This window comes from Crinia signifera, chromosome 7, assembly GCF_055691185.1.
Source record: "Crinia signifera chromosome 7, ASM5569118v1, whole genome shotgun sequence".
Classification (NCBI taxonomy): Eukaryota; Metazoa; Chordata; class Amphibia; order Anura; family Myobatrachidae; genus Crinia; species Crinia signifera.
In genome coordinates, this window is record NC_139223.1 from 187,940,307 (window position 1) to 187,963,351 (window position 23,045).

At 47.4% G+C, this 23,045-nt stretch overlaps 1 protein-coding gene across 1 annotated transcript in view; it reads left to right on the forward strand.

Moving 5' to 3' along the window:
- Positions 1 to 23,045, forward strand: part of SESTD1 (SEC14 and spectrin domain containing 1) — a 126,264-nt gene that overhangs the window by 11,962 nt on the left and 91,257 nt on the right. The window contains exon 2 of the mRNA XM_083154707.1: positions 20,769 to 20,840. Coding sequence (XP_083010833.1) covers positions 20,786 to 20,840 — 55 coding nt within the window. The 5' untranslated portion in view covers positions 20,769 to 20,785. The remainder of the gene's footprint in view (positions 1 to 20,768; positions 20,841 to 23,045) is intronic.

The following is a 23,045-nucleotide window of genomic DNA, read 5'->3' on the forward strand; positions in this document are numbered from 1 at the left end:
AGTTTTATATAATAAAAGGCTAACACTGCTCCTCACTAGGGATGCCAATCATGGGGCATTTTTCCAATCCTGGGATTCGAGTTTGAAAAATCCTCAATCCCGGGATTGGCTTCCCTAATGAAAAAAAAAAAAACCCGGCTGCACCGCATATTTACTTACCATATGCCGGATGCCGGTGCGGTCTGGAGCCGGGCTGGTGTGGGAGCTGAGCAGGCGGGAGCCAGTCAGGTAGTTACATAGTAGGTAAGGCTGAAAAAAGACTTGCGTCCATCTAGTTCAACCTGGTATAGATATCCATTGCTGATTTGGTAGGTTCTGATATTTTACAGACAGATTATATTTCTTATTTGTAGCCATGGATGTTTTTATCCAGTAAATGCTTGTCCAACTTTGCCTTGAACGCATTTAATGAGCCAGCCATTACCACCTCTCTGGGAAGAGAGTTCCAGAGTTTGACTGTTCTGACCGTAAAGAAATTCTGGTGCTTGTTTCCTAGAACGGCGCCCATCGCGGGCATCGCATGTACATCGCATGCCATTATAATCAAAAACGGGCAAGAAATCGCATACGATGCGACCGACGCGATTACAGATTTTAAATAGGGAACAATGTTAAATGGCCCAATTGACCTGATTTTACATAGGGAACAATGTTAAATGGCCCACAGACCCCTAATAGGCACCCTGAAGTGTGAAATGGCCCCCCCAATTGTTAATGCCACCCCACGATCAACGTCAACCCGAAGCGTGGCGAGCGGCGGCGGTACGCGTCCTCCGACCTTTTCATACCCCCACTATCCACGTCGGAGTGGAGTTGAGAATAGAAAGTGTGGCGAGCGCACACGGAATACGAGCCCGAAGCGTGGCGAGCGGACGCGGAATACGAGCCCGAAGCGTGGCGAGCGGACGCGGAATACATGTTAAGTAATCAGTGTCCCCTCGCGGGGGTCGCTGCGCTCGCCACGCTTCGGGAGCATGTTCCGCGTCCCCTCGCGGGGCTCTCTACGCTCGCCACGCTTCGAGCTCGGTGGCTCGCTGCGCTCGCCACACTTTCTGTTCTCAACTCCACGCCGACGTGGATAGTGGGGGTATGAAAAGGTCGGAGGACGCGTACCGCCGCCGCTCGCCACGCTTCGGGTTGACGTTGATCGTTGGGTGGCGTTAACAATTGGGGGGGCCATTTCACACTTCAGGGTGCCTATTTGGGGTCTGTGGGCCATTTAACATTGCGATGCGACCGACGCGATTTTTTTTCCTTGCGATGCCTAGGATCAAAATTGTGGGCGCCGTTCTAGGAAACAAGTACCGAAATTTTTTCTACTAGCTGAATGAAATCTTTTTTTCTTCTAATTCTAATATTCCTCACCTCTATGGGGGGGGGATTTAAAGTGTCTTGCCTGCCGGGGGGCCACTACAGCAACATAATTCAAGTGTTGCCCCATTGGGCTGCACGCTGCCGCCAGCGCTGACATTACGGTTATGATGGGATGATAACTAGTGATTGTGTAACGCTATTATTTACAAGCCATAATGCACATGCAATTTAACGCATGTGACAGGACTCCCGAGGAGTTCAAGGGAAATCAGATGCGATACACCACGATGTGCACCTAACTGCTACACATATGGTTTATCTTATGTGCAGCACGTATGACCTGATGCACTCATGACCGCGCATTGGTTCAATTCAGATGTCCAACACATGCAATTTCACCCAATTTCTCGGCACGTTCTTTTAGAATCGGGTGGAAACAATTAAAATTGCACTAGTTTATTTTGGGGCCTTAAGATACATACTGCACAAGTTAATGTTCATTCAAATCTTTAATCAGTTCCCTTTCGGCATTATCTTGAAGCGGCAGACATTGCAGCTAATTATATACTAGTGTGTGTCTGGTTTTGTATGCTATGCATATTCTAATGCAAATCCTTGGATCACCAATTATGTCAATTTGCTTCACTGAATTAAGTTACATACATTTGAATAAATGTTTGTTACTGGTCTGTTTAAACATATTCCGAGACCATTTTGCAAATCTAGTTGTTTTCTCTTAACCACACCGTTATATGACTACCATTTGGAATGTCGAGGCTCAGATTGGAGAGGTCTTGTTGCATTTACATGAAACTATATTAGGATGGAAACACTCCGTATGACAAAACAAATTCTATTCTTAATGGTTATCTTAACTTGAGCTTTGCATTGTTACTGTTGTTTCATAGCGAAGGCTTATGCAGAGCTTTCTATGCTGGAGTATTTGGATCTGACCTTCGGATTCAAGCTGCTAGGGGCAGGTGGTGTTTATTGAGTGCAGGACACAACTGGATAGTCAGCTCTTCATCAGCCAGCTCCCAGGAAACTTTATTTACTTAGAACATTCTAAAGTGCAGAAGATACTCGTTCTGTTGAAGCAAGATTTGGTCAGTTAGTTTAGATGACAGTGAGGTCCCAGAGTAGGGAGCCACACCAAAGTGATACCTATAGTACGCATCCAAAGTGGTTGTCAAAATGGCCAAGCCCTTTAATTGTGAAATTTAGGACTGCTTTGCATGTGCCTAAACTTTTCCCAGAGCCGTTGTACGTTTTGAACCACTTGTAAAAGTATTCTAAATGCGAATGTGTCTGCCTTGGCAACAGGGCTGTGGAGTCGGAGTCTCGGAGTCGGAGCAAATTTCGCGTACCTGGGGTCAGAGTCGGCAAACAATGCACCGACTCCAACTCCGAAAATTATAATTAATGACTTCTCTACTGTAAGAATAAAGACCAATGCATGCAGTGCCTCACGTAACTGCAAAACGAACACGTTAAGTGACCGTGAAAAAGCATGCTTTTCATGTGCTTCACTATATGGCACGCAACGCACAATTCGGAGCACCAATACTTATAAATGTATTCTCCCTTGTAGTTTACAACTTATTTCCAACGTTCAATAAGGTTTTCAATACCTCGTTGGTAGAAATCACCTGGTGTAGACTCGAAAAATTCATTCAACCAAGCTCTCCCACCATACGCACAACTTCTTTTTACGCGGATGAAGATCTTGTTTCATGCGCGGGGTCATTTGTTTACCTTGGCTAAGCCATTCCTTACGCTGGTTCATATTGATGTACAGGCACCATTTTTCGTCGCCAGACACGATTCGGTAAAGAAATCGTTCCTTGTGTCCGTGAATTGAACGGTGACGAGCGAGCAAACCAGCGGACAAACATTGTGTCTGTCCTTTGCTTAAACTGTTCAATACAGTAGACTGTTGGCTTCCCAGCCTCTAGTTTCTGTAGTAATAATATGTATGTTGCCTTTCTTTCCTTCAAGGAATGTATCAAATACATTCACATATTAATACAGAGGAGTCGGAGTCGAGGAGTCAGGGGCAGACATACGAGGAGTCGGACCATTTATCTACCGACTCCCACAGCCCTGCTTGGCAAGGCTTGGTAGCTGTTAGTTTGGCTTTAGTGTGCAAATCCATATTTGGGCCAGTTTTGTGGTTTGCACTAGTCCTGTAAACATAACTTCTGTTCTAGTTTGTGTATACATCAGTGGTGGTTTCCCTGTGGGCTGGTGCGGGCAAAAGCTGTAAGCCACCTGTGACCACCAGCTCTTTTATGCTTCGTCCAGATTTGTATGTTATAGATTTGTAATGGATGCTAAGGTATGTCTGAAATTGAGTGCTGTGCCCCCAGTATGATGATTTACTGTAAGCACACTGAACGCAGAACACCAGTAGCCTTTGCTATACATTAAAGCTGCCCAGCCCTCTAGCATAAGTTCTGTTTATTTAACGTATACATCACTCTTATTACCTGTAAAAAAAAGATTATTGTGCAAAGTGTATATTTAAGTTGTTATAGTTAATACATATGATTTGCTACCATAGTCACATGACACATGACGTAGCGAGCACATGTTCCTATTTTCAGAAGCCATGCCTCTGGCCCCTCCCTGCTCTGCCATCATATGACTGAGAAACAGCTTCATGATTGGCTGGCTGTCAGTCCATTAGAGAACAGGTTACACTTTCCCTGTTTAAGTGGAAATCAGTGTCGTCTGTATTCATGTTTATTTTTTATTTTATGTTTTTGTACGCAGTTTATACCCCTTTCACACCAGAAAATGCAGCCACATAACTGGGAATTTGGTCCCGGGATCATGCCATCACTCCCGGGTTGACCCCTTTCACACCAGGATTCTCTGATCAACCCGGGTCTAGTGCTGGTGTGAATGGGTCCCGGGCCAAAAATCCCAGGACCCGGGAATCTAGGCTGGTGTGAAAGGGGCCAACCCGGGAATGGCCGGCATAATCCTGGGACCGAATTCCCGGGTATGCCCCTGCATTTTCTGGTGTGAAAGGGGTATGAGTTGTAGAATTACTTTGTAAAAATAAATCCGCTTCAGTTCATTTTAAAGCTTCGCAAAACGTGCCTGTAATTTCCTAATCAGATCCACATGGGCAGTTAGTGCAAGTCTCTTTTTCTGTGGTTCCTCTGGTTTCACAGTAACCAGCAAACTGCTTTCATTCACCAAATGCGCGGGAAAGCCAGGTGCGAGCGAGAGAACCTATCGCAAGTTGCCATCGCTTGCTCCTATTAATGTGGTTTGTCAGGTCTAAAGCTATCAAATGACTTCCTCTGTCAGGTGATCACCACGGGTGTAAATGAAGTACAGCAGTTCCCGTACCAAACACAACATAATGCAATTAGAGTATTTCCCTGTTTTTCCCTCCTTCCTATTCTCACAGTAAGCAGACTGTCTGGTAACATTTTACAATCAGAGCTGTTCGCTTATCTTTATTGCTGTTTGTACAGTGATAAGATAAAGGCCATAAACATGGCAGATTGGGTGAAGTGGTGGATAACATTACACAGACAGGTGATATATACAGGTGGATGTCTACACATGACTTCCAATCTATTAAAGTGTATTTAATGTATATTAAAATGGGCGCATCAGACAATTGGTTCTTTGTGGCTTCTAAATGACCATGCAGCCCATCCTAACACTGGGAATACTGTATATCCATCGGGGGAAGTTGTTGAGGTTGGCTGATAGTCTCCACATCCGCCTCTGTGAAATGATTACTTCTCAGAAGTGGGGTATGGCGAGATCAGAGTCACTAAGCTCTCAGGGCTGCCCCTGACGGGGTCATATCTGTGCAGAATGTGCTGGCGGCCATGCTGGATTGCAGTGCACCATCAGAGGTGCTGGGGGGATTTAAACATAACATGTGCGGCGCTGATATGGTTCATGTGGCATTAAAAAGGAATGTCAACTTAGAATATGGGTTTGCAATAGTTACAGGACAGAGGCAGAAAATCAGATATTTGTGTCCAAGATTTTGTATCTGCCGTTTCCCAAACTTATATGGAAGTTTGAGGTCCTCTTACTTTAACTGTGATTGCAGAGTTTAATCGTCCAACATTCCATTTGGGTTTTTAAAACTCCAATCCGTATTCGCTCAGGGTTTTTTCTGTTTCCATTTCCCCGGCTGCAAGAACTTGCACTTTCCAGCTCGTGCTGCAGAAACAGCTGTTAAACTGTGAGTGATTTCTTGACTCCAAGTAAATTTGTTTCCAAGTCTGTTGTGACCTCAATTTTTATTTTGCCACTTCTGATTGTATGAAAGCTCAAACACTAGTTTTTAAAGGCACCTAAAAAATCTGAAATGTTGGGACTGGTGACCAGAGATACGGCCAGATGTGTCAAGCTTCAAAAAGTGATAAACAACCAGCCAATCCGCTCCTACCAGCCAATCCGCTCCTACCAGCCAATCAGCTTCTACAGTACCTGTCATTTTTCAAACCCAGCCTGTAACATGGCAGGTTGGAGCTGATTGGCTGGTTGTTTATCACGCTCCACTTTATCACTTTTTGAAACTTGATACATCTGACCCATAGTGAGATTTAGGGGTTTTCAATCCCCCGCTGCTAGTTCCGACAGGGGAAATCGCAGCATGTGCCTATTTCTCGCGGACATGCCCCCTTTTCGGCGCACAACAGGTGGGACATTGAATCCCGTCTGCCGAATCTTAGGCAAGAATGGGACAGGGTCACGACTTTTGGGATGTCCCGACAGCCGTCACCCGGGATTGAATACCCTCTTTAATCTAAAAGTGGAAAAGGAAGTGTTCTATGTGAAGCAGATAAGTGAATGCCATCTGTTCTATTTAGTCACTTATGTAGGGATACGGTTGATGGGTCGACCTAAAGATGGTCGACACCATACGGTTGACATACTGGAAGGTTGACAGGTGTCTAGGTCAACATGGGTTAGGTCGACAGTCAAAAGGACGACATGGGGTTTTTCACTGTTTTTGAGCCGACATGTGCCGACAGTCGGTATTTCATGCCCTACCATCCACTAGGGCGTGGTGGGAGAATAAAATATATAATAGCCCGAAGCTTGCGAGCGCAGTGGTGCACTTAAAACTGTGTCCATTTCGACTTTCGGCTGCCTCATGTCCTGACCATCCCTGCCAGCCTCACTTCTTGCCTTAGGTCTCCTTACCTGCATCTCATATCACCTGTCTGTCACTCCCTCCCTCTAGATTGTAAGCTCCTTAGAGCAGGGCCCTCATCCCTCCTCTTGTCACAGCACTCTTCTTGTATTTCAACTACAGCTCTCTTCTCACCTACAATCTATACCTGCATCTATTCTCATTCACTTCCTTATATCTCAGCTGTATTGTGTACTAAGAATTGTGCTTTAATTGGGTTATGTCTAGTTCTGTGTACCATGTACTGTTCTAATGTGTTCTATATGTACAGTGCTGGCTGATGCAATCACCATGTGGCGCCGCTGAATGGCTGCCTGGGTGCTGCAGAGCTCAGTAATTATATGTTCCCATGTCCGTGTCCCTCATTAGAGTACATCTAGTATATATATCAGTACTGTTACTGGCTGTGCAATCACCATGTGGTGCCACTGAATGGCTGCCCGGGTGCTGCAGAGCTCAGTAATTATATGTTCCCATGTCCGTGTCCCTCATTAGAGTATATCTAGTATATATATCAGTACTGTTACTGGCTGTGCAATCACCATGTGGTGCCACTGAATGGCTGCCTGGGTGCTGCAGAGCTCAGTAATTATATGTTCCCATGTCCGTGTCCCTCATTAGAGTACATCTAGTATATATATCAGTACTGTTACTGGCTGTGCAATCACCATGTGGTGCCACTGAATGGCTGCCCGGGTGCTGCAGAGCTCAGTAATTATATGTTCCCATGTCCGTGTCCCTCATTAGAGTACATCTAGTATATATATCAGTACTGTTACTGGCTGTGCAATCACCATGTGGTGCCACTGAATGGCTGCCCGGGTGCGGCAGAGCTCAGTAATTATATGTTCCCATGTCCGTGTCCCACATTAGAGTACATCTAGTATATATATCAGTACTGTTACTGGCTGTGCAATCACCATGTGGTGCCACTGAATGGCTGCCCGGGTGCTGCACAGCTCGGTAAATATGTTCCCCATGTCTGTGTCCCTTATTAGAATTTTTTTATTATGTTTTTTATGGATTGGACCGATTATGTGTTTTACTGTGTATCATGTGACCAAACTTACTTCCTGCCAAGTCTGGTATAAAAACCCCTCAGTCACATCACTCCATCACCTTTGATAAAGCCGCTGAGTCGGCGAAACGCGTCAGATATCTTTCACCCCCATTTTTGGACTGTTCCAGACCAGCCTTGGACCTAATTGGATTGACCTAACCGTGGACATTACAACACCTCAAAGGACCCCAGCACCATCTTTGGGAGTGCCAACTCTGGGTGTCTCCCCTACTCTGGACGGTGACTCGGCACCAACACCAACTTGGGCCTTGAGTCCCAGGGAGAGAAACAACACACCCCAGCGTGTCTACAGATGGACGGTAATCCCTACCCAATTGTCTTTGCATCTGCACTTTATATGGTCCCAGGCATAATAGGAATGGACAGCCCCGCATTGTGATCCCATTTCTTCCCCCCCCCCAAAACCTTTTATCATTACCAGCATAATTTGGTCACTTTTTGAATAAAATGTATTATTGCTTTTAATTGTACAATCAGTCCAATCCTTTATTAATTAATTTTTTTATGGTATTTTCTCTGACATGCAGCAGGGGCCACTGGGAATCACTTCGGGTTTTGGAGCATGGATAGCTGGGAGCTAGGCACTACTTAGTTTTTATACAGGGGAGACTAGCTCCTCCCCTCCAAGACCCATCATCCCCCAGTGAGAAAATTGTGCCTGAGGGAGCTAGTCACAGCTCTCACTGCTCCTGCACTACTCAAAAGCTTTGTAGTCTTTTTTTCTCAAAATATTCAAGTTCTACACTAAGGATCCCTTCCCTGCTTATTGAAAAGCTAGGGTCCGGGCTTTCCAGCGCCCCTGGGTTTTTCCCAGGCTGTCAGTCAGGGCCTCTTCAAAGGCACCTGCCGCGACATAACAGCGTTCCTGCCACCCTCCATAAAAGAGGATTGCCAGGCGCTACTGAAGACCTCAGCAGGGGTGAGTAAAAGACCCATGTCTTCTAAATGTATCAGACGCCGCAGCGCTAACCTGTCAGACGCCGCGCTAATAGCCATGGCGCGGCGGAAGGGGTTAATGGCGGCTGCGGCGGGGGTCTGAGCGCGCCTTTGCAAAAGGGCGCGCGTACTAGCCCCCACCTGTCCCTAGCCTCTATACGCGGACAGCGCTGTCCCTGCAGGGCGCCGCCGCCATTTTGTCTGGCGCGGCGGGGGTTAATGGCGGCCGCGAGGGGGGATTGATAGATGCCTGAATAGACAGGCGCAACAAGCCCTCCAAGCGCCGGACTGTCCCCTTCCTAAGCAGGGCACAGGCAATGCTGCGGTGAGGAGGGGGGGAAGGTGCGCGCTGAGGGGGCATGGCGCGGCCCTGTTACACACACACACACACTTTATATGCTGCTCTCTCCTCTTGTCTTGCAGACTGCAGCTACAGTAACCCTTTCAGGGCACTTTCTGTCAACTTGTTTATAGGGACTTACTCCCTTCCAGGACCCGCTCTCCCAGGGGGGATTTGGGTATTGCCCTAGGGTGACCCACTGTCTTGTGTGGGTGTGTGTGTGTGTGTGTGTGTGTGTGTGTGTGAGTGTGTGTGTCCCTTAAAAGTCAGTGGCCCACGTGCAGACATGGCGAGCAGGTCCAAGGCTGCTCAAAAGTCTTTCACCTGCACAGTTTGTTCAAATAAGTTCTCCCAATACTCTGATGGGGGAACTTCAGTCTGTCAGACCTGTGCGGTTCCCCCGTCAGGGTCTCAGACTACCGACACGCCAGCCCCCCAGTGGGCTGCAGCATTAGTTGGTACTATGACAAAATTATCTGCGGAGTTGGCAGTATCCCGCAGGGCAGAGCCTGCATGGGCTACGGCTTTGTCCAGGTCAGTAGACTCCTTGGCGGGGGCCCTTGCCAAGCCCCAGAGGCCGGGTCCCTTAGCCCAGAAGCGCCCTTTTCAGATGATGCTTCAGGGAGAGGACACAGACGAGGAGCCTGAGCCCTTTGAAGAGATGGAAGAGGGCGAGTGGGAGGAGGTACAGGATACCCCTCAGGAGGCGGAGCCAACTCCGGTTGGTATAGAAGCCCTTATCCTTGCAGTTAAAGAGGTCTTACATTTGCCTGAGGATCCTCTTCCGGCTCCCCAGGAGTTGGATTTATTTGGAAATACACAGAAAACCTCTGTGGTGTTTCCTTGCCCAAACCAGGATCAGCTGCTAGAGGCCTGGAAGCGGCCAGACAGGCGTTTTCAGGTACCAAAGAGGTTTCCTTCGATGTACCCTTTTGAGCCAGCAGCCTTGAGCAAATGGGAAACACCTCCTCCGGTGGACACATCCGTGTCAAGGTTATCCAAGAAGACCACCTTGCCAGTCCCAGGGGCGTGTTCGCTCAAGGATCCGTCAGACAGAAAGATGGAAGCCACCTTAAAGGCTATGTATACGGCGGCGGGTGCCCAGCTTCGGCCGGCCATAGTGTCGGCCTGGGTAAATAGGGCAAATGCCAGGTGGGCGGAGCTGATCACTGAGGGCCTCGACTCAGGGATGCCAGCAGAGGAGATTCGCCAACTGGCGGAACATATTAAGGAGTGGGCAGGATTCCTTGGAGACTCTGCCAAGGATATTTCCCTTATTTCATCACGCATCTCTGCGAACAGCAATAGCAGCGAGACGGGCCTTGTGGCTGCGTTCTTGGCAGGCGGACGCAGAATCTAAAAGAGCGGTCGAGGGTCTTCCCTTTGCGGGTGATATTCTATTTGGTCCAGAACTGGACAGATGGATTTCGCAGGCTACCGGGGGAAAGTCTGCTTTCTTGCCAACAGCGGCACCTCCTCAGAGACGCCAGTATGCGGGACCCTCTTTTCAATCCTTTCGCCCACAACGTTCCTTTCGGGGCAGAGGAAGAGGCTTCCAATCTTCCAGAGGTACTAGAGCCAGATCTCGTCCACAGCCCGCCCTCCGGGCCCAGGAGCCAAAACAGCCCCCAAAGCCGGCAGCATGACGGTTTGCCAGCTTCAGTGGGAGACTGGTCAGTCGGAGCACGTCTCTCCTACTTCAGAACCCAATGGTTCTCCCTAACGGAGGACCCTTGGGTTCGCAGGATTATTTCAGAGGGCTATCGTATACAGTTCGACGCTCCCCCTCCCAACAGGTTCTTCACCACAGCGCTGCCAGAATCCTCGGTCAAAAGGGATGGGATTCTCCTGGCTATACAGATGCTGTTGGACTCTCAGGTCATCTGTCCGGTTCCGGTCTCACAGAGAAGGTTGGGGTATTACTCCAATCTCTTTGTGGTGCTGAAGACGGATGGGTCTGTGCGACCCATACTAAACCTCAAGGCCTTGAACCTACTGGTCTCGCACCAACCATTCAAGATGGAGTCAGTCCACTCAGTAATAGCTTCCTTGGAGCCAGGGGAATATATGATTTCCCTGGACATAAAGGATGCTTATCTGCATATCCCCATCTGCAGCCATCACCAGGTTTTTCTACGCTTCGCAGTGGGCAGAGACCATTTTCAATTCAGGGCTCTACCTTTCGGATTATCGTCAGCCCCCAGAGTGTTCACCAAGACTCTGTCGGTGGCGATCGCCGCTCTTCGGAGCCAGGGGGTGACGATAATCCCTTATCTGGACGACCTTCTCGTCAAGGCCCCTTCAGCTCAGATGCTCGAGGACCATACCAGGAGGATGATTTCGATGCTGACCAGCTTAGGATGGGTCATGAATTACAAGAAGTCCTCGCTGACCCCTACTCAGAGGATTCGGTTTCTGGGCCTTTGGTTGGACACAGAGGCTCAGAGAGTCTTTCTTCCGGAGGAAAAGATTTTGGCCATTCAGGAGCTAGCTCGAAGAGTGTTGCTACCTCATAGGGTCAGTTTACACCTTTGTGTGCAGTTACTGGGGAAGATGGTGTCGGCCTTTCCAGCACTGGCCTGGGGGCGCTTTCACTCCAGAACTTTTCAGATGGACCTCCTCAAGAAGGGAGCAGGTTCTCATCTATTGCTTCACAGACAGATCCGGTTATCCCCTCACGCCCGGCTATCCTTGACTTGGTGGCTCCAGCGAGATCACTTGAGCGAGGGCCGTCGCTTCGCGATCCACAATTGGACAGTAATGACGACGGACGCCAGTCTGAGCGGTTGGGGAGCGGTCCTCCTAGACCTCAGAATGCAAGGAAGATGGACTACCCAAGAACAGACCTTACCGATCAATGTATTGGAGTTAAGGGCTATTTACAATGCACTGGTCAGATCGGAGAATCTACTTCAGGGTCACGCAGTGAAGGTCCGCTCGGACAATGCGACAGCAGTGGCCTATGTGAACAGGCAGGGGGGAACTCGCAGCAGAATGGCCATGACAGAGGTCAGAAGAATCCTTCTTTGGGCAGAACGTTGGAGGGTGGTTCTGATGGCGGTGTTCCTTCCAGGAGTGGAGAACATAGAAGCAGATTTTCTCAGCCGAAAGAGTCTGCATCCAGGAGAATGGTCCTTACACCCAGAGGTGTTTCAAGACCTCACCAGGAGGTGGGGCACTCCCGAGGTGGACCTGATGGCCTCGCGGGAAAATCATCAGCTACCAAGGTATGTGGCTCGCACAAGAGACCCAGGAGCAATAGCAATCGACGCGCTATCAACTCCGTGGAACTACAGGTTGGTCTACCTGTTCCCTCCGCTGCCTCTCCTAGCGCCAGTCTTGAAGAAGCTCAAGAGAGAGTCAGTTCAGGCGATTCTCATTGCGCCCTTTTGGCCTCGACGGTCATGGTTCTCGGACATTCAGAGGATGGCAGTGGACGAAGTCCGGCTGCCGCTACGCCAGGACCTTCTACAACAGGGCCCATTTTGGCATCAAAAGTTGACACAGCTCCATTTGACGGCGTGGCTATTGAGACCGCGGTGTTGAGGGAGCGGGGCATACCTCGTTCAGTAATTCCCACCATGCTGAGGGCTCGTAGACCGTCGTCAGCAGCCCATTACCACCGGATTTGGCGCACATATTCGAAGTGGTGTGAGGAAAAAGGCTGGCCTTATCGAAATTTCAAGCTCTCTCGCTTACTGTTGTTCCTGCAACGAGGTCTGGATGCAGGCCTTAAGCTAGGATCGCTGAAGGTACAGATCTCAGCGTTGTCCATCCTTTTTCAAAGGAGGTTAGCACTATTGCCTGAGATCCAGACCTTTTTGCAAGGGGTCCTCAGAGTGCAACCACCGTTTGCTCCACCTGTTCCTCCATGGGACCTAGACTTGGTCCTGTCGTTCCTCCAGTCAGAAACTTTTGAACCGCTGGAAAGGGTGGAACTTAAGTTCTTGTGTTGGAAGACAGTCCTTCTGCTAGCTCTGGCCTCTGCGCGCAGAGTATCAGAGCTTAGTGCACTGTCCTGTAGAGCTCCATATCTCATTTTTCATGAGGACAGGGCGGAGCTACGCACAACTTCTGCGTTCCTCCCAAAAGTAGTTTCTTCATTTCATACGAACCAGCCTATAGTGGTACCGGCTTTTCAAGGGGACTCTTCTCAACAAGAATCGTTGGATGTTGTGCGCGCCTTAAAGATTTATGTGTCTAGAACTAGACGAATCCGAAAGACGGATAGTTTGTTCGTGTTGTACGACGCTTTTCGCCGGGGACGTCCGGCTTCAAAACAAACATTAGCGAGATGGATTAAATTCACAATCAGAGGTGCCTACTTAAAGGCGGGGAGAGTTCCGCCTTCCTCCTTGACGGCACATTCTACCAGATCTGTAAGCACGTCTTGGGCTGCAAGACGAGGCGCTACAGTTGCGCAGATTTGCAGGGCGGCCACTTGGTCGTCCGTAAATACGTTTGTACGCTTTTACAGTTTCGACACCTTCGCTGACTCTGCCGCAGCGTTCGGTCGTTTGGTCCTCCAGAATCCCCAGCGCTCTCCCACCCGGGGCCTGGTCTTTGGAACCTCCCCGAAGTGATTCCCAGTGGCCCCTGCTGCATGTCAGAGAAAAGAGGATTTTGGTACTCACCGATAAATCCATTTCTCTGAGATCAGCAGGGGCCACTGGGCGCCCAACCCAGCCTGCGGATCCTGGTCGTTGTGGCTGTACGTGGGTCCAGTTTACTCGCTTGCCTGGTTGTTGTGTTATTGTTGTTTGTTATAACGTTTTTGTTCCTATCTCCTCTAGTTACCAATTTTCTCACTGGGGGATGATGGGTCTTGGAGGGGAGGAGCTAGTCTCCCCTGTATAAAAACTAAGTAGTGCCTAGCTCCCAGCTATCCATGCTCCAAAACCCGAAGTGATTCCCAGTGGCCCCTGCTGATCTCAGAGAAATGGATTTATCGGTGAGTACCAAAATCCTCTTTTAACTACTCCATTTAGCGCTGCTACACCCGTTTTTTTCCTTATTAGAATGCGTCTTGTGCATATCTGTACGTGTGATGTATATCTGTACTGCCATTGTTGCCTGTTGCTTATACTAATAACCCTTTGTATTACAGTATGTGCACTGTTATTTTTTATGTCTGTAAAGCGCCTTGAGTCCTGATGGGACTGATGTGCTATATAAATAAAACTTGCTTACTAAAAAAAACAGTGAAAAACTCCATGTCGACCATTTGACTGTCGACCTAATGCGTGTGTTGACCTAGACACCTATCAACCTTGTCCTATGTCGACCTAGACACCTGTCGACCAAACAGTGTCGACCTTCCAGTATGTCGAACCAACAGTGTCGACCTAATGACTTTTGACCATCATTAGGTTGAACCAATGATCCCATTCCTTATGTAGGGCACATAGTGACTGAACCTTTCAACGCACCCTTACAACTAATTTTTTTTTTTTTTTTTTTTTTTATTTAAATATTTTTTGCTAATTCATTGTGGTACTGTAAGCGCTGTTTTAGAAATCAGATTAGATGTAATGTTTGGGCGTATGGCGTTGTACAGTCACACACTGCTGTTCCATGTGCTCTCGTTTCTTGGTTCATTGTCTTTATTGGCTCATTCACAGATAAGTACTCTGAAAATGGATCAAAATGACACGAAAACGAATGCCCAGTTATCAAGCATTTTCCCTATTTTGTGCTTTATTGTGATGGACGTTATTGTGTAAGAATTAAAAGCACCCCCTTCCTATCAGGACCACCTGTTGCGGCAGAGTTCCTGATGGGGAAAATAATTCCGGACGTATCTAGATAAGTGCAAGCTCTGCAGTTATTTCATGAATATTATTTAGCTTATGCTGGCCATATACTATATCAGGCATGTCCAAACTATGGCCCTCCAGCTGCTGTGAAACTACAAGTCCCATGATGCCTTGCCACAGTTTTGCTATTAGGGAATACTTAAACTGTGGCAATGCATGCTGGGATGTGTAGTTTCACAACTGCTGGAGGGCCACAGTTTGGACATGCCTGTACTATATAATTATCTGGGCATTCTGCCAATACCAGGCGGATAATTTAACTGTTTTTATAAATTGCCAATATCAATTTGCTGGACATGCTTATCGTCCAGCGTGTCTGTCCAATGGACCCTATTCAGGTCCATTCGTTCGGACCCCTTCATTCACAAGGGGTCTTATGGTGTATGTCTGTAGGACGCGTGAAGCCATGGAGAACAGATTCTTTGCCGGGTGCACTCACCCAACATTGTGGGCGGGAGGGCAGCGGCCCAGGGTACTCGCCCATTGGAATGCCCAGTATTTCATGGGCATTCCCATTAAAAGCTGGGCGTTCCCATGGAAATCGTGTACATAAGTGGCCTGAAAGTGCACGTACCACATCTTTCAATGGTCGACGACCATCGAAAGACTTAGGAGGTTCTCCCTGGCCTGTGAATGGATGTTTATGTAAAGCATCCATTTGCCTGCCTTGCATGCGAACCTGCAGTGCGATGGGGGATGGGTGGCCCTGCATTCGCAGGGCAGGTCCTGGTCGACTCCCAAGGCTGCAAATTCGCAGTCTTGCGAATCTACCAGAATAACCCCCAATGTGTATTCGCAATGGCGTACACACGAGCAGACTATATGAAGATACAGGGAACATCAATGCCAAGTTTTGGACTACAGTTGCGCAGACTGGACACAGCAGTAATGACCCTGATGACATGTTTATGCACGCACGCAGATACAAACCCTGAAAATGACCATGACAAGCGGCATTGCAGCCTATGCACAGTCTGCCGGTATCGCTTTCGTTGCCTGAGAATCGGCCATTGTGTACAAAAATGAATAAGGCCCAATGTACACAGTGCTGCTGCCAACCAATGGACATTTCCTCTGGTCCTTCACAGCGGAGGGATGGAGGAATATCTACTCCTCAGCAGCGGAACCCAGATATCATTTGCCCATGCACCATGCATAGAGAGCTAGACCCTGGGCATGCTGCCTGGTACAGTGCCGATTATCTGGATAGCGATGAAAGAACAAGCGGATTTGGTGACTTATGTAAGAGCCTGTGAGTTTCAAACCGCGTGAATTCCGTGTTGCCCGTATTTTTAAAGCGTTGATTTACAAGGCAAAGCCAACCTTTCTCAAGCTGTCCGTACACCGCACTAAAGTTCCCCAGATGCTTGTCGGTTGGAACATCAGGATAGTCTGAGCCCTCCTAGATGGACGTATGAGTCGCTTCGTCTGCCGGTTTGAACCATTACTGCACAGTATATCACCATGTTTAACTATGGAGCCTGTCTTCCTGATGACTGCTATACTGGTAACTGTGTAGAACACCTCCTACGAATATGTAAAAAAAAAAAAAAAAATTGGGGCCACTCCAATATAGTGATGAAACTTCAGAATAAGGAATGCTTTCCTCATGCAGCCTAGGTGTGCTGGATGACGGTCCAACAGTCTGCATCCCATCGGTCAGTATACCGACATCGGGATCCCAACTGGCAGGGGCTATTGTCCCCCGTGGGTGTCCACAGCCCTGGAGGGAGAACAGAACCTGTGGTGAGCACAGCACTCCCACAAGGGGCTTCTTTGCACTCGCCAACTTGTTGGAATACCGGCAGTCGGGATAGTGACCGTCGGAATCTCGACTGTCGAGCCGTCATACCACACCTGCAGCCTAGGGGATGCAGTCGGCAGGTTGGCACGGTTAAGGTCGACAGTCAACAAAAGGTTGACATGAAAAGATCAGCACCAATTTTTATGTTTTTTTAAGTTTTTCATACTTTATACCATGCAAGTGGACATAGTTAGATTATATCAGTGTGCCGACTGTAGTGAGACACCGTGCCCGAAGCATGGCGAGAGAACGCGGTACACTTATACGGCATCCATGTCTCCTTTCAATTCCTTTTTTTTTTTTTTAAGCCTGGATATTCCCTTGGTATGGACCAAAAAAGTGAAGAGGAAAGCCAATAGGGCTGTACGTTCCAAGGGAGCCTTCTGATAATAAGCCTGAGTTCGCTCACCTCTATGAGAGCAATTTGAGGAATATAGGTAATAATGTTTAATAGCTTCTCCAAAGCATTTTGGATTAGAAATCAGAAATTATTCAGAGTACTTTAATTATTTTTTCTTTTATAAAAAACGCTATAATTATATGATACAGAACCAAGAGGGAGACTCTAAACGTCAAGGGCGCACTCACAATTCCGTTCTAGATAATTGCCATGTAATCACTGTAGTCCTTGGTACAGTGGTCACATGATTTGAGGAATAATTTATTTATTAACAGTTTCTTATATAGCGCACACATATTCCGCAGCGCTTTACAGAGAATATTTGTACATTCACATCAGTCCCTGCCCCGGTGGAGCTTACAATCTATATTCCCTACCACATGTACACGCACACACAGACATTGTAGGGTTAATTTTGTTTGGAGCCAATTGGCCTACCAGTATATTTTTGGATTGTGGGAGGAAATGGAGTACCCGGAGGAAACCCACGCAGGTACGGGGAGCATATACAAACTCCGCACAGTTAGAGCCATGGTGGGAATTGAACCCATGACCTCAGCGCTGTGAGGCAGTAATGCTAACCATCACACCATCCGTACTGCCCCTAAACATATTGCCTGTGTCTGTAACCGTACTGTATGCTTCTCATTGCCGGCGGTGGTAACTGTAGGGAACTCTGTTGTGTGTCCAGGGACTTTGCTGTTGTGTGTCGCTGTGTATCGGTCAGTAGTTGTGCTGCACCGTTGCAGAAAGCTGTGGATCTGGCAGGCAGCCTTTGCTCAGTGCAGCAGAAATTTCTAGCTAGCTGGCAGGGACTTTCTGAACTTTTCTGTTTGGCAAAGTCACAATTTCAAGTAGGTTTTAGCATAATTGCCAATATTAAATCTGACCCATGTATCAAGTGCCCATTTAGCGTAGACTTCTGCGCTGCTGCCAGAATAGTGATGGGAATGTTCAGTGATTTTAGAGAGTGCTCGTTCTCTGTATGGATTTGTGTGGTGCTTTTCTGTAGAGGAGAAGATTTGAGCAGTGTTAAAATATAATGGGGGCAATTCAGTTACCCACAATGTGCGATGGTGGACATCGTGGATAATTGCAGGAGAGCAACATCCCTAATTTCCCTGTGCACCTGTATGGGGGTGTAAGGTAAAATCCCCCATACTTCAGTCACGATGTGTCGCTGTTATGCCTGATTCAGACCTGATCATTGGATGACCGAGGCCGGCACTGATGTCACAGACCCTCCTATAAAATGCTTAGGACACCCGTGCATTTTTTTTTTCTGATGCTCTCAGGAAACTTCTGGTCACCGCCCCCAAACGCCGGTTTCCTGTCAGTCATCCTCTGGCCAAATTGTGTATATGATCCCTATGCTTCTTCTGTCTTTATTGCGCATGTGCAGTCATACGATAATTGCTCGATCTGCAAAATCGCTCTTACAGTAAAGCGATCCACTCTGAATTGTGGCCTTTGCATTGGAAGCATCTGCGTTCGGTGCACTTCCTGGGCTAGTCCGCTCCCATGAGCTGTAATTGAATCAGTGTTCGTTCAAGCACCCTGCACCTGTCATGACCGGTGTAGTTCCTCTTTCCTCCATGGGGTGTCTTTCTCTGCTCTGGTTCTTCTAGAACATGCTAGTCTGTATCTTAAAGCTGAGGCACAGACTAGATTGTGCTAGATGCACCATTGCAGAGAGCAGCTCCCCAGGGAGGAAAGAGGAACTGCACCGGATATGACAGGTGCAGGGTGCTACAATGAACACTAATTGAATGACTTCGGGCACTTAACACGAAGGTAAAACCTGTGGCTTACTGATTTCCTCCAGTTGGTCTTTACGGTTTCCATTGCAGTAAAGTGTACGGCTGATGCTTGTACTGCAGAATTGGAGCACCCAGTGATAAGACCGTGTTAGTACTAACTGGTGACATTTTCATGAGCATATTGGCCATCTGGGCTTGCAGGACTCTACAAGCAATTGACCGAAAAGCAAAATGTAAACTCTAAAGGTGGCCATACATCAGAAAGATATTGTACCCAATCATACAATCTCAATTGATTGTAAGATGGATCTTATGTAGATTGTGTGCACATCTTGTGTACACAATCTTACAATCAACCAGCAGATGGATTGTAAGACTGATTGTATGATGGACTGATGCAGATTGTGCGCACCTTGTGTACACAATCATGCAGCAGATGGATTGTATGACTGATTGTATAATGGATTGTGTGTCCAAAAACCACCAAGGACTGCCGGGGATTTCAAGGGAAATTGTACACAATCATGAGCGCAATCGATCTTAAGATCGATCTTTCTGATGTATGGCCAGCTTTACATATGATATATTGGCCTGCACAATACGTATACGTATGACTGATAAAGCAAAGATTTTGGAAAGGCCATGCACACCATTTTGCCTGCCTGGCTTTTTCACGGCTGCCTTAAGGCCCCCATACACTTATGCGATTTTGGCTGATTTTACTAGATTCCTACGGATCTGGCTGAGAAATCGGGTGAAAAGTGGCCTAGTCGCATGAACACCGCCCGCACGAACGCCCCCCTCGGCGAGTATCCCCGCACGCATGTGAATGGATGAGTTGCCTAAACATCCATTCGCAGCCTTGCATGCGGGGCAGAAATCATTCGATGGTCACTGGTGACTCCGATTTGAGGCGCCCTGGTACGTGAACAGGGCGGGCAGCTGACATCCGATTACGTCAGCTGCCCGCCCCCCGGCATCTGCATCGTGGCCGAATTACCGTGGAATGGCCAGCGTTTTCATGGGCATGTGCATGAAATGGTGGGCGTTCCCATGGGCGCAACCCGTGTTTGCTCCGTGTAGACGGGCCGGCGACTGTACAAGTCGCCACGACCGTTTACTGAGCCTGCACATAAATGCTTATGGGCAGTGGCAAAATATCGCTAGCATAGGGGAGCATGAAGACCAGAATGACCTGAATCTGGAGATTGGACCTCCTGCACAGGAACCGCAGCCCTCAGTGCATGTCTGGACCTCATTTGGTTTATCGCATCTGTTTTCCCTTAATCTCCCCCGGCAGCTCCCGAGAGTCCGTCTGTGCTATTTGTACATGCGATAAATCTAATGTAAAAATGGAACATCAATGCTAAATTGGATTGAAGATCTCCCGGGAACTGCCGAAGAAGTTCAAGGGAGATCGAATTGCGACTTGCCCGTCAGACAGGATTGGTATGTAATCCCGACGCCGGACTCCCCACCGCTGAAATCCCGACGGGGGGAAGGGGGGGGGGGGGCGTGGCGGGCCTGGTGCCTCTCTACGCTCAACACACTAATTTATTCTCAGAGGGACAAAGTGCCGGGATTTCGGCGGTCTGGATTTTGACCGCCAGGATTGTGACTGCATTGCCCTTCAGACAAGTTGCACTAATGCATGGCCTTTAGATTTTGATAATGAAACCTTACTGAAATTCTTATGTTATTGTGTATATGCTCTGTACCCTCTATACAACACCTTAATTGCTTACCCACCGGGTTTGCCTCTGCACAAAGATAAAAAGAGGAGACTTTATTTCGCTACATGATAAACTCTTTGGAAAATTGGCTTTGGCACGTGTGTTAAGCTGGTGTTCTAAGGGGCATCATTGTAGAAGTAAAACAACAGAACTTTCATGAGGGCCATAAAAGATTTTTACGATGGGAAATCTCTGATCTACTGTTAACGGTTTACTCTTAACTAATCGTAATTGTCATCATGTGATATCCAAGAGAGGATGCCAGTCCAAAGTACCGTTTCTGTGGGGGTTATTCATTCCAGTTGTTTAAGAACGATTATTTCAGTATTATGTTAGTGTCATTTAGCGGTTTGGTTTTCAGAACTTTAAAATTTAAATCATTTTCTTGTTTATTTTACTTTGCAGAACAGTAACTAAGCAAGATGGACGCCACTGTGATCCTACCAATACTGAAGAAGAAGCTGGCTTTCCTTTCAGGTACGGGCATCTTGGCAGCGTTGGTAGATTTATTTGAAGTAGTGTGTGAACTGTCGGGCCCTTGGGTTTTTACTTACACGCAGGATTTTCAGAAGTACTTGGATTTGTTTGTACGATTTAGTACATTTGTGCGTGGTTTTGGAAGGGAAGTATCTGGCTGGACGATACGCTTGATTAAAGTGATCTTTCCAGTGCAGGTGTTGAAAATATATCCGCTTTCTTTTTCCTTCCAGCCACTGTAGTGGGCCCCCTTTTGTAGGATAAGTGTCTGTTAATGCCACTTGCCCAGCAGATCGAAGCCAAAACCGGCCATGTCATTCCAGAACTCTAGTCTATTTTGTTTTAGTGACTTTGAGAGTATTTCTTTATGGAATATCCATATTACTTTGAGATTACTTATTTCGGAGTTATGATGTCATTGTTGGGGCCTATGTTTGCATAGTGTCATGTTCTTTTTCGTGTCCTTCATTTTTCTTTTCTCTTATGTCATTTTTTAAATGTACTTTGACTTTTAACCCCTTCAGTGGTAATCCCGAGAATTTTTCCGGGCTGTGATTCAGTGCCCAGACTGGCAAGTGCGCTCGCTACTGCCCAAGGGTAAGGGGGGGGGGGGGGGGGCGGCGGGGGTGTGCACGTTACTGCACGGGGAATGCGCTACTGCCGGAGGGGGATGTTACCTCACCAGGCTGAAGGCGGCTCGCGGGTGCCGTCACCAAGCGGCCGCAGCCTGGTCATAAAGAAGGGCAGGATAGCCCAAAACAAATATGGCCGGTCCAACTTCCGGCTCCCGTCCGATGTGCACGGGACCTGGTATCGGACCTTAGGGGGAGGTCAAACACATCCCATTTGGCCCGATTTATGATTTTTGGGTAAAATTGGACTAGTGCAGTGATTCCAAAACTGTGTGCCGTGGCACCCTGGGGTGCCTTGGGGGACTTGCAGGGGTGCCTTTTGGTTGGTGGTCCAGGACAAATTCAAGTAATTTATGTCCAATATAATTGGGGACAGACCGTAGTGAATCCTGTCCATTACCACATAACTGATCCTAAGGATGAGTTATAAACACGATTTATTTAACTTTAATATTTGTTTCTGACTTTCTTAATGATAAACCTTTAGCCCAGGGGTGCCACAAAAAAATTTCTGGTGCTTCGGGGTCCCACGATTCAAAAAGTTTGGGAACCCCTGGACTAGTGTATGGGCACCTTTTTAGGCCAAATTCCATCAGAAACATAGCAAACTTGGAAGGGTTCCCAAACTTTCAAGCATCACTGTCTATAACGGGTGTTTAATAGTTCCTTTAGTGGCTACTTATTGTTAACAAGACAACCTGTGACCAAGGCTTAGGTTAAACCTTCTGAAGAGGTCTGTTTGTTATGTAGAGTAAACAAGCAGATTAATTGTAACTTTGCAGAGCTTCCAGCATGAGTACACGGTATCAGGGATGTAAATAAAGGTTTTAATCTAAAATTCCCTTTATTCGAATGCTCTAAAAGCATTTTGGAATGAAAGGATGAGGCTGCTTCTATTCAATCTCCACACAAGAGAGTGTAAGCGGTTTATTTACTAATATGGGAGTTCTATTGAAGGTGAGATGTTGCCCGTAGCAACCAACCCTTGCACATTCTGCTGCACGGAGGTACACTAGGGGAGGAGTTTGTAGTAGCATTTGCATAAAGACGCACAATCCGGCCCATTGTTTTCAGTACTTAGCGACCGTCTAAAGACGTGTAACCTGTCTCAGGTGATGTTTTACCAAGGCTTCTACAGAGAGGAAATAACAGATTGCTGCAGGTTTTTTTTCTTCTCTGAGACGCAGTATAATTAGCAGTCAGACTCCAGCCACAAGTACTGTTACACCAGCATCCAACACATTGGGCAGTATTCAATGAGGCCAATTCGCCATGTTTCACGGCGAATTTGTGCTATTTTCACGTTGGAAGGTGATTTTTTGTGTCAGAAAGTGAATCACCGTATTCAACGTGCCCTTTTCGTCATCTGCGAACAGTGAATGACGGACAATTCGCCGTCTGATAGTCTCTGCAATTCGCTGTGGTTTTTCAATGTGATTCGCCGTGAGTGTATTCAATGATCAGATGGCGAATTGCTTTCTATGTGATTTTTGCCGTGCGTGACCGTGTAGCAATCGCCATCTTTTCATGGTGAAGTGGAATGTGAACTTTTAAAATAAAGGGTTTTTTTTTT